Source organism: Caloenas nicobarica, chromosome 2 (assembly GCF_036013445.1).
Source record: "Caloenas nicobarica isolate bCalNic1 chromosome 2, bCalNic1.hap1, whole genome shotgun sequence".
Lineage (NCBI taxonomy): Eukaryota > Metazoa > Chordata > Aves > Columbiformes > Columbidae > Caloenas > Caloenas nicobarica.
The window spans coordinates 10,174,465-10,188,394 of NC_088246.1; the positions used below are offsets into that span (position 1 = coordinate 10,174,465).

General features: G+C 37.2%; 1 protein-coding gene across 2 annotated transcripts in view; it reads left to right on the top strand.

Annotated features, from left to right (window-relative positions):
- Window positions 1–13,930, top strand: part of UBE3C (ubiquitin protein ligase E3C) — an 81,030-nt gene that overhangs the window by 50,716 nt on the left and 16,384 nt on the right. For both annotated transcript variants that reach the window (XM_065628421.1, XM_065628422.1), the window contains exon 19: window positions 11,782–11,994. In XM_065628421.1, the coding sequence (XP_065484493.1) occupies window positions 11,782–11,994 (213 nt within the window). The remainder of the gene's footprint in view (window positions 1–11,781; window positions 11,995–13,930) is intronic.

Genomic DNA, 13,930 nt, shown 5'->3' on the forward strand with positions numbered 1-13,930 from the left:
AATACTCACTCACCTGTTTTCAAAAATGTGTCCATTTTATGCTTTGCACAAGGTTATTTGAGAGCAATAGTGGATTATTAAAAGCCCCTTTGTAAACAAAATAGATATAATGCAAAGGAAGCAATCAGGCATCCACAGCAATTTCTTATTTGTGGAAACCAGTATGTAAAGAGCACTGCCACCAAAATCTCTCACGTAAGATGTTTCAGTGTTATCAGAAAACAAATACATTAAAATATAATAATTTATAGAAATTCTCTGTCTCTTGGTAACCATTTCATACTAATACGCAAATGTATTTAACTTTTCAGTACCACGGATTTATATCTAATTCAGTTTTTCTTCTCATCAGGAAGTTTCTAACAGCTTGACATCTTCTGTGTTAATTGTCAGTTCAGAAGTAGAAACACCTGAAAGTTTAAAATTTATCTTTAAAAATGATGTGTCTAAAAATATAAATTACTTTAACCTTACATAAATTATTGACTATTTGGGGTGTATTTTTGTAGTCTGTGAAGAAATTGAACTCTATATACTATACAAACTGCATCACTGTCCGTGCACCTTTTACTGATTCCTGAGCAGAAGGTCCTGTACAAAGAATACCATGTGATCATGTAATTGCATATGTTTTCTGAAATAATTCTTAAAAAAAAAAAAGGGCAGACAGTAGTTTGCTTAAACAACAGCTACTCAAACACTTCCAAAGTTTGCATTTCTCAAATTTCAGTGACTTCATTCTGTAATGTAAATATTGTTTTAACATTGTTGCCTTTTAAGCATTTTCCTTTGTCTTAAAAGCGAAAACCCAGCTCAGCGTCACACTTCGGGCAGCCGTCTCCTGTCGCTGGGGCTTTGGAACTCCAACCTTGCAGTTGCCCCCAGTGGAAGCTCAGTGGTGACTTTGAGTCCTAGGTTGTGCTTGAGAGCTGAGGGTGTCCTGGGCTGGGGGGATGTTCAGACAGAGATGTTCTAGCCCCAAATTATCTTTGTCCTCTCTGGAAAGTTGTCCTGTCCTATGTGGTGTCCCAGAAGTGTGGGTGGGACGTTGTAATCTGATGGGCAGTGGGCACAGACTGAAGCACAGGAGGTTCCATCTGAATATGAGGAAAAACTTCTTTACTTGGAGGGTGCCAGAGCCCTGGAACAGGCTGCCCAGAGAGGTTGCGGAGTCTCCTTCTCTGGAGACATTCAAACCTGCCTGGACACGTTCCTGTGTGATCTGCTCTGGTGACCCTGCTTTAGCAGGTGGGTTGGACTAGATGATCTCCAGAGGTACCTTCCAACCCCAACCAGTGTGTGGTTCTGTAATCCTTTTGCTCTCACAGTAGGTAGGATTGGGCTGTAGGGAGGCACCCAGTTTGATTTAACTTCCTTTCTACATGCAGTATTAGTTCTGACAGCGCTAAAAATCTTTGCATGTGCAGACTTTTCAGCTGCATCTTTGGGCAATGTAGTGGATTTGGCTCGGGAGAACGCAGAAGTTGCTGCTTTGTCAGGCTGCCAAAACTTCAAGCAACATAGCCAGAGAAGGGAGTTTGGAAGTGACACTTGAGAATCTTAAATGAAGATTTTCTCTGTGCTTGAATGGTCTGCTGCAAACCTGGGAAAAGGGAAACCCTGGTTAATCATTTCAGTAGAAACAGGGATCAGTGGAGTAGTGACAAATACGGAATTAAAAATCTGAACTTCACCTTGTTCAGACCTAAACTCAGTCTTTTGTACTGTATTATCTTTCTCATTTCCAGCTGGTGTTTTTTAATGACGTTAATGTGACAGATGATGTGTAAAAGGATGTTCTTTGCATTTGGAATGATTTGACATCGGGTAGCTAATTCTTATGATAATTTACTTAAACTACATGAATGTAAGAGTCAGTCCGAAGAACAGTTTCTGCCTGAACATCGCCATCATGGACGAACTATCATGAGTCCATCACTGAATGGACCGTGACAGTGAAGTATCAGCATTAGGTTAAGAATATGGCAGGAAGTCCATAGAAAAATTAGAATGATGATTTTTATGATTTCCTCTTCTTCCTTTTTGACACGAACCTGCTAGTTCTTGCATATGTTATGTTTTGCAATGCTTGTCTTTGTACCTTTAACAGTGATTCTTTCTGACGCTAGAGATTTTTGTCTCATACACTCAGCATCTTTGGTTATACTGAATTCTACCATCTCCATTTCTTTTCTCTTATTCCAGCATGTTGAACAGCACTAGTGAGACACATTTTCATGTTGCTGAAGAGCATATGCACTATCTTTGAAAAACAGTATTAAGTCTCTTTTTCTAAGCAGTAGAATCTGCAGTCTGTGGAAGACACTGGAATTTTCTGAAAATATTTAGATTTATTTTGCCAAGCCTTAACTTCTTAAATGGTTCAGAGGGCAGCATAAAGTGTGATGTTTTGAGTTGTTGTTGTTTTGAACTGAGTCCTTGCTTTGTGGATCCCCATAAAGAACATTGATAGACAAAGCAGCAAGGACTGAGCAAAAATAATGTGTTCATTTTAAATTTTAGCAAAATGTTGATCATGGATAGATGAGACAATCTATGTTTAGACTTCAGTCATTAATATATAATGTTATATAGGAGGTCAGTAATTTCCATGGCCTGGTGGATATTATATTGCTGGAGGTTTAAGTTGTTTATTTTCATATGACGTTTTACAGGTTACTACAGTGATTTAAGAGATAACGAACTGTTCTGCGCACATATCTGAATGTTATTAAATATATGTAATTGAAAAAAGTTATAAAATATGTCTTTTGGTTAAATTAAACATGAGAGGCGTAATAGTAGATCACATACAAATTTTATTACCCTAGTAGTAAATGTGGGACCATTATTAATTACTAATTATTGATTAGATTATTTTTCTGTATCTTAGAAAATGTGCCTTGTGGTTACTCTTTGTAACTTTGAATAGAGCTGTGACGGATCATGTGTTGTGTGAGATATTATTCCTGGTTGGAAGGTACAATTGTAAGATCAGCAGTGTCCACAGTATCCATTTTGCAGGAAAACTAAATTAGTTCTTGATCATTCTGGGGCCTTGTCTAAAGTGGATGGAGTCAGTGGGAATTTTTCCACGGCAAGATCTGGATCACATCCTGAACTCTTAAACCATTAATAAGCTGAACATACAGAGTTAAAACCTTCAGGCGAATGTTTCTAGTAACATATTTGTGTGCCCTTGTGCGCCAAAAGCTTTTAGAGAAAACAAAGCAAGAAAACTCCACAATGAGAACAACTGGTTTTCGTGTACCAGGTTTCATGTCTGATGGGGTGGTGCGTCAAGCATTGTGCTGCTGCTCTTCCTCTGTTTCTCTGACTGTTGAAGGGTGGTGTGTGGTGTGGTTTTTTTTTTCCTTCTTCTGAATTTTAGGCTACCCTTTCCCTTTGCTTATTGTCCATTTAATTAGGATCCACTTTGGCTTGGCTTAAATCGGTACACTCTTAATTGGTTTGTGCTGAAGCCACAATTGATACTACTACTACCACCTAGAAAGGTAGGTATGGAATTAGTAATACTGATACAAAGAGGAGGTAATTTGTATAAACATTTTGTTTTATTAATTTCAGTTACTCTGCACGTGATTTTGTAAACTCAGCATTTTGCTTAAAAGCAAGTTACCCAATCATTTGTCTCAGAAAATCCTGAATCACCTGAAATGGAATCACACCATGAATTTACCATGTCAAGTGACATGTGCTTTTACTTATACATTTACAGTGCAGAAACACAATCATAAGAGAGGGAAATTGATACCTTATGGAAGTTATTTCATGATTTATGAATGTAGATGTAAACTAATCTGAATCTGTTTTCTGACACAGTTATTTAGCTTCACAATTCCTTTGTGTCCTGGTTCATTTAACATAACCAATTATCTTTTGATTACAAATAGCTACGTTAGTACTAACCTTGTAAATATATGTCTAGCACTAAAAGACTACTGAAATGTGGTATTTTAACTCTAAATCTTTAAGAAAGAAAAGTGTGTATTGATGGATTGTGATATTTATTGGGTCATAATGTATTTAAATTTTCTTTAATGCATATGTTAGTGATTGTTTACTGTGATAAAGTGCATAGAGGTCCCTGCAAGGAGTTCTGCATGGAAAGAATTACCTCATGTCAGTGGTCACTCCTCAATTAAAAGTTCCATTAGCAGATGATTCCTGCTTCTGGTTTGTGTACTGATTGCATTTTATTGCCTCTAAATCAGGTTCCTAGACAGGGAATAAATAAACAGAGTGTGTGGTAATGGTATCCTGATCTTTTTTCACAGTTAGGAACACCTACGTCCATTTCAATCAATTAGGTTTGGAATATTTACTGAAATTCTTTATTCCATTTGAGCTGTCTTCAGAAATGACTAACTTCACTGCTATTAAGATACAGATTTATCTTAGAAGCGTATCCAGAGGTTAGTTATTTAATAGTAAATGTTTCAGTTTTTCAGAAGATTAGACCTTAAATAAGGAGGAAATGTCTTCCTTTTATTTTCAGTTCTTAGTAAATTATGTTTAAATTTGAGACAAGAAAAATCTATTAAGCTTTTACTGGAACTTCAGTGGTGAATGATAACTGTCAGTTATCAGATGCATCCACAGGTTGCACTGGATAACATTTAGTACTTCCCTCTCCCATCAAAACCCTCTAAATGACACAGGTAGCAATTTATATCATCTACATGGCATAAGTTACAGAGAGAACTGTTCCTGTGAAAACAGACAGAATGTATCAAGCTGATGAAATCATGGTTTTCTGCAAGTACCAGCATTTCTGAAGCACTCTATTTTGGTGATAAAAATTCTTGTAATAAAATTAAATATGCCCTAAATTCTTAGAACAAAAATACTAGCATGACTTTCCATTTTTAAATTAAAAATGAACTCAAGGTCGTTATACTTGATATGCTCCAATGGAGCCTTTGGAAGTGGAGACCTACATTTTTATGGTAATGTGTTCATGAGTTTTTGTGTATGTGATCAGGTATTGACACTGCAGCACATTTGACATTTTACAGACCTTTCGCATCGGAGTCTTGCTACCCCAAGTCTTTGGAGCGTCTGTGAACTTGTACTTACTGACCTTCAAATTCCCAGCGAGTGGGAAGTCGGAAGTAAAACCAATTTACAAAAGGCTTTATATTTTTCTGAAAAAAACCCGTAAGAAGATTCCGAGGATACTAATAGAACCACAAGGGTTGTTAATAAAGCTGTCTCAGAAACCTGATTACAGGCATTAAGCTGTGGAAATTTGGACTCCTACTTTTAAAAAAGACAGAAAAGGCATCCAGTATTTGAACAAAAAGTGCACTATGAATTTTTGCAGTCATACAGGGAAGATAATGCACCAGATTTTTCATTATTACCGTCATACAAATGCATCTAGGGGTCTCTGGTACTGTAGAGCTCAGAGAACTGCAAACCAGTGGCTTAAAGCTCCCAGGTAGCAGACACAGTGCATTGTGACATGCACCTGAGAGAATTAGTTTTATTTTGTCATATCGACGTTAGAAACAATATATTTTTTTTTCTCACTTTAAAGCACATTACTAAGTATATGTGTAAGTAATTCTTTTATCTTAAAATTAGTAAATACTAACTTTAAAAATGCGTCAAAAACATGATCTCATTTTAATGTAACTTATATTTTTAGTTTTATCTTTTTCATTAGTGTAGAAAAGGCTTTTCTGGCCCCAAAGGCTTTGTGAGTGCGATGAGATATTTCTAGGATATAAATAATAAGGCAGAAGGAAGTTCTAATGGTTTTGTGATTTTTCTATCATTTTTATTGATGGTTCTGTACAGCTTTGAAGATCTATTGCACTCTGTAAGTGCTAAGTATTATTTAATAGTAACTGTTTAAAATGACTGAAATAGAAAGGGTTATGGTCTTGGGGGCTGATTAGGGAAATAGCTGAATTTAAGCCCAGTCATTTAGTGCCTCAGCCCATAAGCCATGTGTCTTTCTGGGGGTATGACTTTAGCATTGTTTAGATTTTAAAATACAGTTCTGCGTTGTAAACAATTAATGGGAAGTAGGAGCAATGACTGATTCATTATTTTTCTTTAAAAAGATTTTAGTTGAAATCATAAATGAGAGAATTATTTGTGGGCCTGAAAGTGCGAGTAAAGGCACTAAAGCTGCCTCACAGTCAGGGAGGTTTAGTTGGTTTATCCGTGAATTTGTTCACACAATTTGAACCTTATTCAGCATGTAATTAATTCAGCATTCAGCTCATGTAACCTCTGCTATAAATAGCTCATTTGTCTGAAATGACCTAGCTTAAATTTTGTCCAGTTTTAAAACATGGTGCAAAGTCTTTTCTTTCTGAAGAGCTGTTTCCTAAACCTTGGGGTCATACCTGAGCAGTGAGTTGTGTGACCATCTAGTGCTTAAACAATATTGTGATAGAATCATAGAACAGTATCATAGAATCATAGAATCATTTCGGTTGGAAGAGACCCTCAGGATCATCGAGTCCAACCATAACCCAACTCCAGCACTAAACCATGTCCCTAAGAACCTCATCTATATGCCTTTCAAACACTTCCAGGGATAGTTACTATGTGTAGTCCCAGTCAGATATTATTGTTACTATGTTGAAAACAAGAAAAAAAAGTCCGCTGTAATTTTTCTTACTTTACTACTGGGTGCTATATACAGCTGTTCTTCCAGCTGAGATCTAGCTTCTGTAATATATTGAAACCACTATTGGCATGCCTATATTCTGAAAGTTGGTTGCCTTAAAGAACCATTCCTTGTTCCTCCACATCACAGGTGTTTAATGAATGCATTCAGTATTTATAGAAGTATCTGAACATAGCAATTTTCACTTTAGATGACCAAGCTGTGACCTGTGTCACTGAATTGAGTAAAGGCTTTGCTAGCTTGTCCATGTTGCAATCAATTATAATTGAATTATACTGTAATCACAACTGGCTAATATTATTTAGAAGAGAAACAATAGACTTCGGACTGTGTCCTTTGTGTGTGAAGTCAAAACCTACTAAGCACAGTAGGCTTTCTGCTGTTTTGCTTGTTTTTAACATTCTGGTGTGTTCTGCAGGCATTTGCACACAGAGGGGGAGGTGTATGAAGTTCCTTTTACTGAATCCTACTTCTTCCATAGTGAAATAATTGCTCTTGGCCTTCTAACCAGAAAAAAATCCTCTTTTAACCATTTATTGGAGGGGAAAAATAAAGCCACTAAGGCATTTTCAGATAATTGGGAAAACACTGGGGTGAAGAGTAGCCAAAATAATTTATTACTGAAAAACTGATTTGTTTGTTTGCTTTTTGTTGTGTTTAGTTGTTTCAGAAGCTTTTTAAAATTTCAATGGTTATCTAGAGATGTCCTAGCCTTACCTAAAGAGCATCCCTAACCTACATGAGTTTGAAATAGCGCTGGGAAATCCAGGTCGGCCCTTTCAGCAGACGTAACCTTTTAGCTGCTGGGAATGCGTCCCCCTCCGAGCGTTACAGAGCCGGTGTGGTTGTCCTTGGTGTGGACAGCCCTGTCTCTGCTTAGGCTGGACTTAACCTCTTGCCCCAAGCTTGCGTCTGCAAACTGCACTTTTACTAAAAGTGGTATTCCAGCACTCCCAGCCTTTTGAGGAGGCAGAGGTGTATAGACTCTGTTAAGGTGTTTGGTTTTTTTCTCCCTCCGCCCCCAAATGTTAGAAACCAGAAGTCTAATCACACAATGTTAGGGATTGGAAGGGACCTCAAAAGATCATCCAGTCCAATCCCCCCGCTGGAGCAGGAACACCCAGATGAGGTTACACAGGAAGGTGTCCAGGCGGGTTTGAATGTCTGCAGAGAAGGAGACTCCACAACCTCCCTGGGGAGCCTGTTCCAGTATCTGTTACCCTGACTGAGAAGAAGTTTCTTCTCAAATTTAAGTGGAACCTCCTGTGTTTCAGTTTGTACCCATTGCCCCTTGTCCTATCATTGGTTGTCACTGAGAAGAGCCTGGCTCCATCCTCGTGACACTCACCCTTTACATATTTATAAACGTTAATGAGGTCACCCCTAATGTTATATTTGACCACCAATTGCTCCTTTCGTGGCTTCCGATCTGGATTTTCTTTTTGTTTTATATAAGTCAATTGCAGTTTACGGGACTGTAGGATAGAGATAATGAAGTAAGGGACTCATTGGATAGGAAAGTTGGGAATGTGAACTCTCAGAATTCATCGTAGAATGGTATCGGTCCCATAGGTAACAACCATAAGAGTTAAAGGAAACTTACCGATGGGTGAGAGTACTTGAAGTTTGAGAAGAGATTTAGTTTTAAAATATGTATCGGTTGAGCTTGCTGGCTTCAATCTATTGAAGCAGAGTATGAACAGGAACTTCTGACTTACAGTCGAACAGTCACCTGGAGGAGCAAGCTGCTTTCTTCTGTCAGCATTATTGCTCGTTGGCTGCTGGAGGGAAAAAGAGGACTCCTTCTGTGGGGAGATCATGACCTTAGTGTGGTCACCAGTCCCATGCCTGTCACTGATGCTGGGCTCCTGCCTCCTTCGTGTCGATGTTGCAGAAGGCCAGTTCAGGGAGCTCAACGGGCAGAAAACTAAGCTTAAAATCAGGTAACTTACAGCTCCCCCAAGACAATTCACTAAGGAAAAAAGGGATGGAGTGAACCTCCCCTTTTGGCCGTTAGATGAGCTGCAGGAAGAAAAATACTCGTCAGGGTGGACTTTGAAGGGCAACTGGCTGCTCTAAGGTTGTGCACCCGTTGAAACAAATGGTCTTGCTGTTCCTACCCAGTTTCAGCTGCATCTGATTCTGATTCAGAACAAGACTCAACTTCAAACAGTGTCTGTGCTGTGTCCACCAGTACCCACCCACCCCCCAGACCCAAAACCCAACAACCCAAACAAAGCACAACATAAATAATGTGCAAAATTGGAACCTTATTCAGCGTGTTGTAATGCTCATGGAACCTCTACTGTATAATTACTCACAAACAAACCCAGTTGGATTGGCAAGCTGACTTAATTCATCGCTCTGGCAGGAATGGGTAGAACCACATCTTTGGTGGTGGTTTGATCAGTTTATGGTGGCTGAGAAACGGGGAGGTTACATTGAAACTGAAAATTAAAGTTTTGGTTTATTTAATCACATACAATTGTACGCAGCATTTTGCAGCATTTCTGCACAGTGCTGGAGCTGGAATGGCGTAATTTACCTCTGAAACAAAGAGTTTATAATGATTTACCAGAGTTTCAGTGCATTTTTTATTAAACTGTATTAGGACAGCTTGACTTTCAAACTAATTAAAACACTACTCTTTGTCTTCTTTCCAAAAATACTTTGTTTTAACATTGCAATCACTTAGCTAATAGAAGGAGTAATTAAAGTTATTCTCAAGTTGCACAATTTAGTTTATTTAAAAATGCTTTATATAGTTTTTAGATGAAGTTATAAATGTTCACTTTGGAACTACCTGAAGATTAATAGTGATGCATTTGAAATGCATTATTTTTTTATTGATTCTTAATGTAGTAAATTACTGAAGTTATTTGGCAGCAAACAGAAATAGCCAGTGATGTTGTTCACATTTATTTTCCTGATAGCATCACAATTTGCATTAATTGCATTGCAGCTGCACTCACTTATATTAAAAAGCTTCTACTATAATTAATCCTTTTTATTTCAAATCATTTTGGCACAATTTCTAGCAATAAACACTCATAAAAGACAGACACTTGAAAAATAACGTACAGGTTTCTTCAATATACCTATTGCTGTTTTTTCCTGACAAGGAATTATTGATAGGCTTCTAGGATCAAGTGTTGCAAGTGGCTAAGACTTAAGCCCAGTTTGAAAAATGCTAAGTGGATTATTTTGCATAAAAAATAGACAGGTTTTGAATTTGTGTAATTAACCTGTGTTTAGAAAATACCTTGATTTATGTCTACATTTGTATTTCAGTTGCATACATTATGGAAATTTAATTTATAATCCATTTAGCTGATGTGATCATAGTTTTTAGTGCTATCATTTATTAGTCCTTGTATATTAAATGCTCTAAAGGCTTAAACCTGCCTTGTGTAAAAAAAAAAATTACAGCTCTGCATTTACATTTTATGAGTCATAGATGGAATTCCATTTTAAATTCGGGTAGCTTTGATATATTTAAGGAATTACAATGGCTTTATTGTTACTAATGCAGGAACAGCAAACACTGACCTTATACATTGCAAATTAATGATTTATCCCTCTAGTTTGCTTTTAAAGTCAACTATACAAATGAGGATTTCGACTTCTACACCTTGAATAAATCATATAGCTCTAAATATAATGCACCCTTTGGCTTTGAACTCGTTATTCTCACTTCTTTCTGCAAGGTCTAACTCACCTCATAGAATTGTTCTTTCAAAAGTTTAAGGAATTGTGTATGTTTTTCTTAACGCCTTTGTTGGAATATCATTGAGTGATTACAGTTTCATTTATTCCTTTTTCCTTTTTTGCTCCTTGTGCTTCCTTTTCTAAGTTTGCAGCAGATTATGGAGGAATTAACACCAAAACATGGCTCTTGAAGAGTAAAAGGGAACAAACAATGGTGTATGGTGGTGATGCTTTTCCTGATCAGCCTGGCAGTGATATTAATGACACTGTAAAGATTTGGTTCTCATTGCTTGAGGTGCTGATGTGGCAAACAAACCAGATGATGAGAGAGGCTCTGCACAGACAGCGTGCTTTGGGAATGGCTTTTAAAGGCAATCGTCATCTATTTTTCCTTTATTCATGTGGGCTTTCCCTAGACGTTGTCATGCTTTTTCTTTCTAGCTCTGGGGTTTCCATCTCTGCTTCTTTTCAGAGCTACCAGAAGTACTTTTTTTCTTCCCATCAACAATAAATTGTTACTTATTGTATGGAAAATATACAAAGTTGCTTTATGTTACATTGCAATATGGTCACACAGTAGATCAACTAAAAGTGGTATAGCTGGTGTTTTGTGCATATTTTTTGAAAATTTTCAAATAAACTCTCAGTTTACAGTAAAAATATATTTTTCATGAGTGCTGCATATTCAAGTCAAGCTCATTTTCAGCTCAGTAATCTTTTGAGAAATGTAACAGGCATAGGAAGGATTGGTCATATGATACAGGCATAACTAATAAACTCCCAGCGTGGAAATTCGGGTGGTTTGGTGCTATTAAGCAGTAGAATTCACCAAAAATACGCAGCGATGAGTCTCTATAACATGCAAGAGAAATAGTTTATTTGGATTAGTTTGAAATGTTCTGGTGTTACATAGTTATTTTTAAGGGGCTGACTATTTTATATCGAGCAATTGATATAAATGGAAAAATATTGTTTATGATGATGCTAATGGTGGTACAGATGCTCACTGTTTTGGAAGCCATTCTTGATGCAGTTGCATTGTCCTTTAGCAAACTTGGCTTTTCTTGCCCATCTGTGCAATCAATACACCTCCCATGTGCTCTCATCCTTTGGACAAGAAGGTTAATGACAGATAAGCAAGTGACCTTACCTTTTAAATTGCAACATAATTAATTTGTAATGTTTTGGAGCTTGGCATTTCACAAGGATATTCAAATTTCAAACTTCTGTTGAATATTTTTACATTCATGCAATGTGTGGGCTATTGCCATGCCAGAAGATCCTGTTCAGGCACCAAATTAAGAAGGAATTACCAAAAAAATTGAGAAACACACAATAGCTTTCAGAATTCCTGGATCTACAACAAGAAAAGCTAATGTGCTTTTAATGATTTTGTTTTTCAGGCTCTTTATGAAAATATGCTGGTGGAGCTGCCATTTGCTAGTTTTTTCCTCTCAAAATTACTGGGGACAAGTGCTGATGTTGACATTCATCATTTAGCTTCATTAGATCCTGAAATGTACAAAAATTTGCTTTTTCTCAAGAGCTATGAAGGAGATGTAGAAGAACTTGGACTAAACTTCACTGTGGTAAATAATGACCTTGGGGAAGCACAGGTAAGAATGGCTTTAGATTTTTTTTTTCTTCTCCTTTTAATGACTGAGGAATCATTACTACACCCACTAATTATTTTTTTAATTTGAAAGTTATAAGGAACAACTCTTAAAAATGCTGTATGTTGTGAAGCATCATCGGGATTCTGACTCAGTATTTGGAGTAGATAATAACTAGTCTTGTGCTTAAAAAAACCCCAAACTTTTGATGATGATTTAAAGGTCAGGTCTTTTAGATAGTAAATTGTAGTGATCATTTCCTAACAGTGATACATGAAGCATTCTGTTGGCTGAGATAATTTTTTGAACAAAATATTTTATGTTGTTTCTTTGATTACACCTCAAATAATTGTAAAGGATGATACATAAACTATAGAAGTACTGCCTGGTTTTGGAGCCAGAAAACAGTATGGTTTAAAGTAATAGTGATGCTTTATTGTGAGATAAGTGTTGTCTCCTTTTGCTGTACTTTTCAAAGTAGAGGGCCTGAAATTAGACCTTAATTTTTTTTTGTCTCATTTTATTTTTTTTTTTAAGAGGCTGACACACCAGGTGAGTCAAAGGAGAGAAATGGGTGTTCAGTGCTTCTAAGAAGCAGGTAGTTAAGGCCAGTTAATTAGGTCCTTAAGTATGAGTTTTTAAATGCAGTTGTACTATAGAATTTGATTATGGCTTTTATTTGCTCTGTTGTGAGTTCAAAAGTTCACTTATGCTCATAGTAGAAAAGCGGTGTCACTAAAGCTTGAAAAGCTGATGAACCTCCTTAGTTAAAGTCTCCTGTCATGCTGCTGCTTTTGTTTTCGAGGACTGAAAATTGCATACTACTTATGGCCTACTTAACACTTGATGATGGTATTTAATAGTTGGATCAAAAAAGTAGACCTGACCATATACTGACATACAGCAGCATCCAAATTCAGCCTTGTTTCTTGTGGAAGAAGCAGAGACTCTGGCCGGGGGTGAGCAGTTCTCTTGGGTTTGCCTGTTGGTTGGGGAACCTGGGCCAGGCACATCTCACCGGAGCAGCACCAAAGCTGCGATGCGGCAGCTGCTTCTGGAAATGATAAGCTGGAGTTCTCTGCTGCTGCTGAAATCATAACAAGGTTGATGGGGGAGACTTCAGCTTTAATAGCATCGGGCTCAGACTTTATCTTTACTCTTCTGTCATCAATTTCCTGTCATTTTGGAAGATCCTAAAACCTGTATCACATCATAATTTTAAAATAGTATCTTCAGATTTGGGGTTCCTGAATCATACTGAAGGGGAGAGTCAACAATTGCCTGATAGAAGTAATGTTTCATATTAAAAATACACCATACGTCATTTTTTCCCTAGGTTACACTCCTTATATGAAAACTTCTGACCTGCGCTCTTTAAAAAAACACTCGAAAACTTGAAATAAAGGCATGTGATACAGGCATATCAGAAAACACATTCTTAGGGCGCCTGTTCTATTGTACAGCACGGTACAGTGGGGCACCTGCTCTGTTGTAGCGTGTGCTGTGACTGATCCTGAATGGGTTTCTGTAGAATATGCAGCGAATACAAATCCAGTTTAGTCTCTGATTAAAAATGAAAAGTAGCTAATATTTTCTGGAGGGGTTTTGGTTTTCATACTTTATACGTCTACTCTGCACGTCTTCAAAAATTAGCCACACAAGTTAGAACCTACCTCAGCAATAAGGTAGAAGGACATAAAAAAGAGAAATAGCTCAGAAAAAACATAAGAGGAGATCCAAGGTAGAGATATTGCCAACTCTACCTACTGCAACAAAAACTTGTAAAAAGTGCATTCTTGCAAGAAGCCTGATTTGTTCATTAAAATCCTCTGAGGGCTATGGCTGGTATGATCAAGACTCTTGACTTTTAATTGTTCAGCATAACTTTAAAAGGAAGATTAAATAGTGAGTTTCTGAGTAACAAAATGAAATGTAAGTT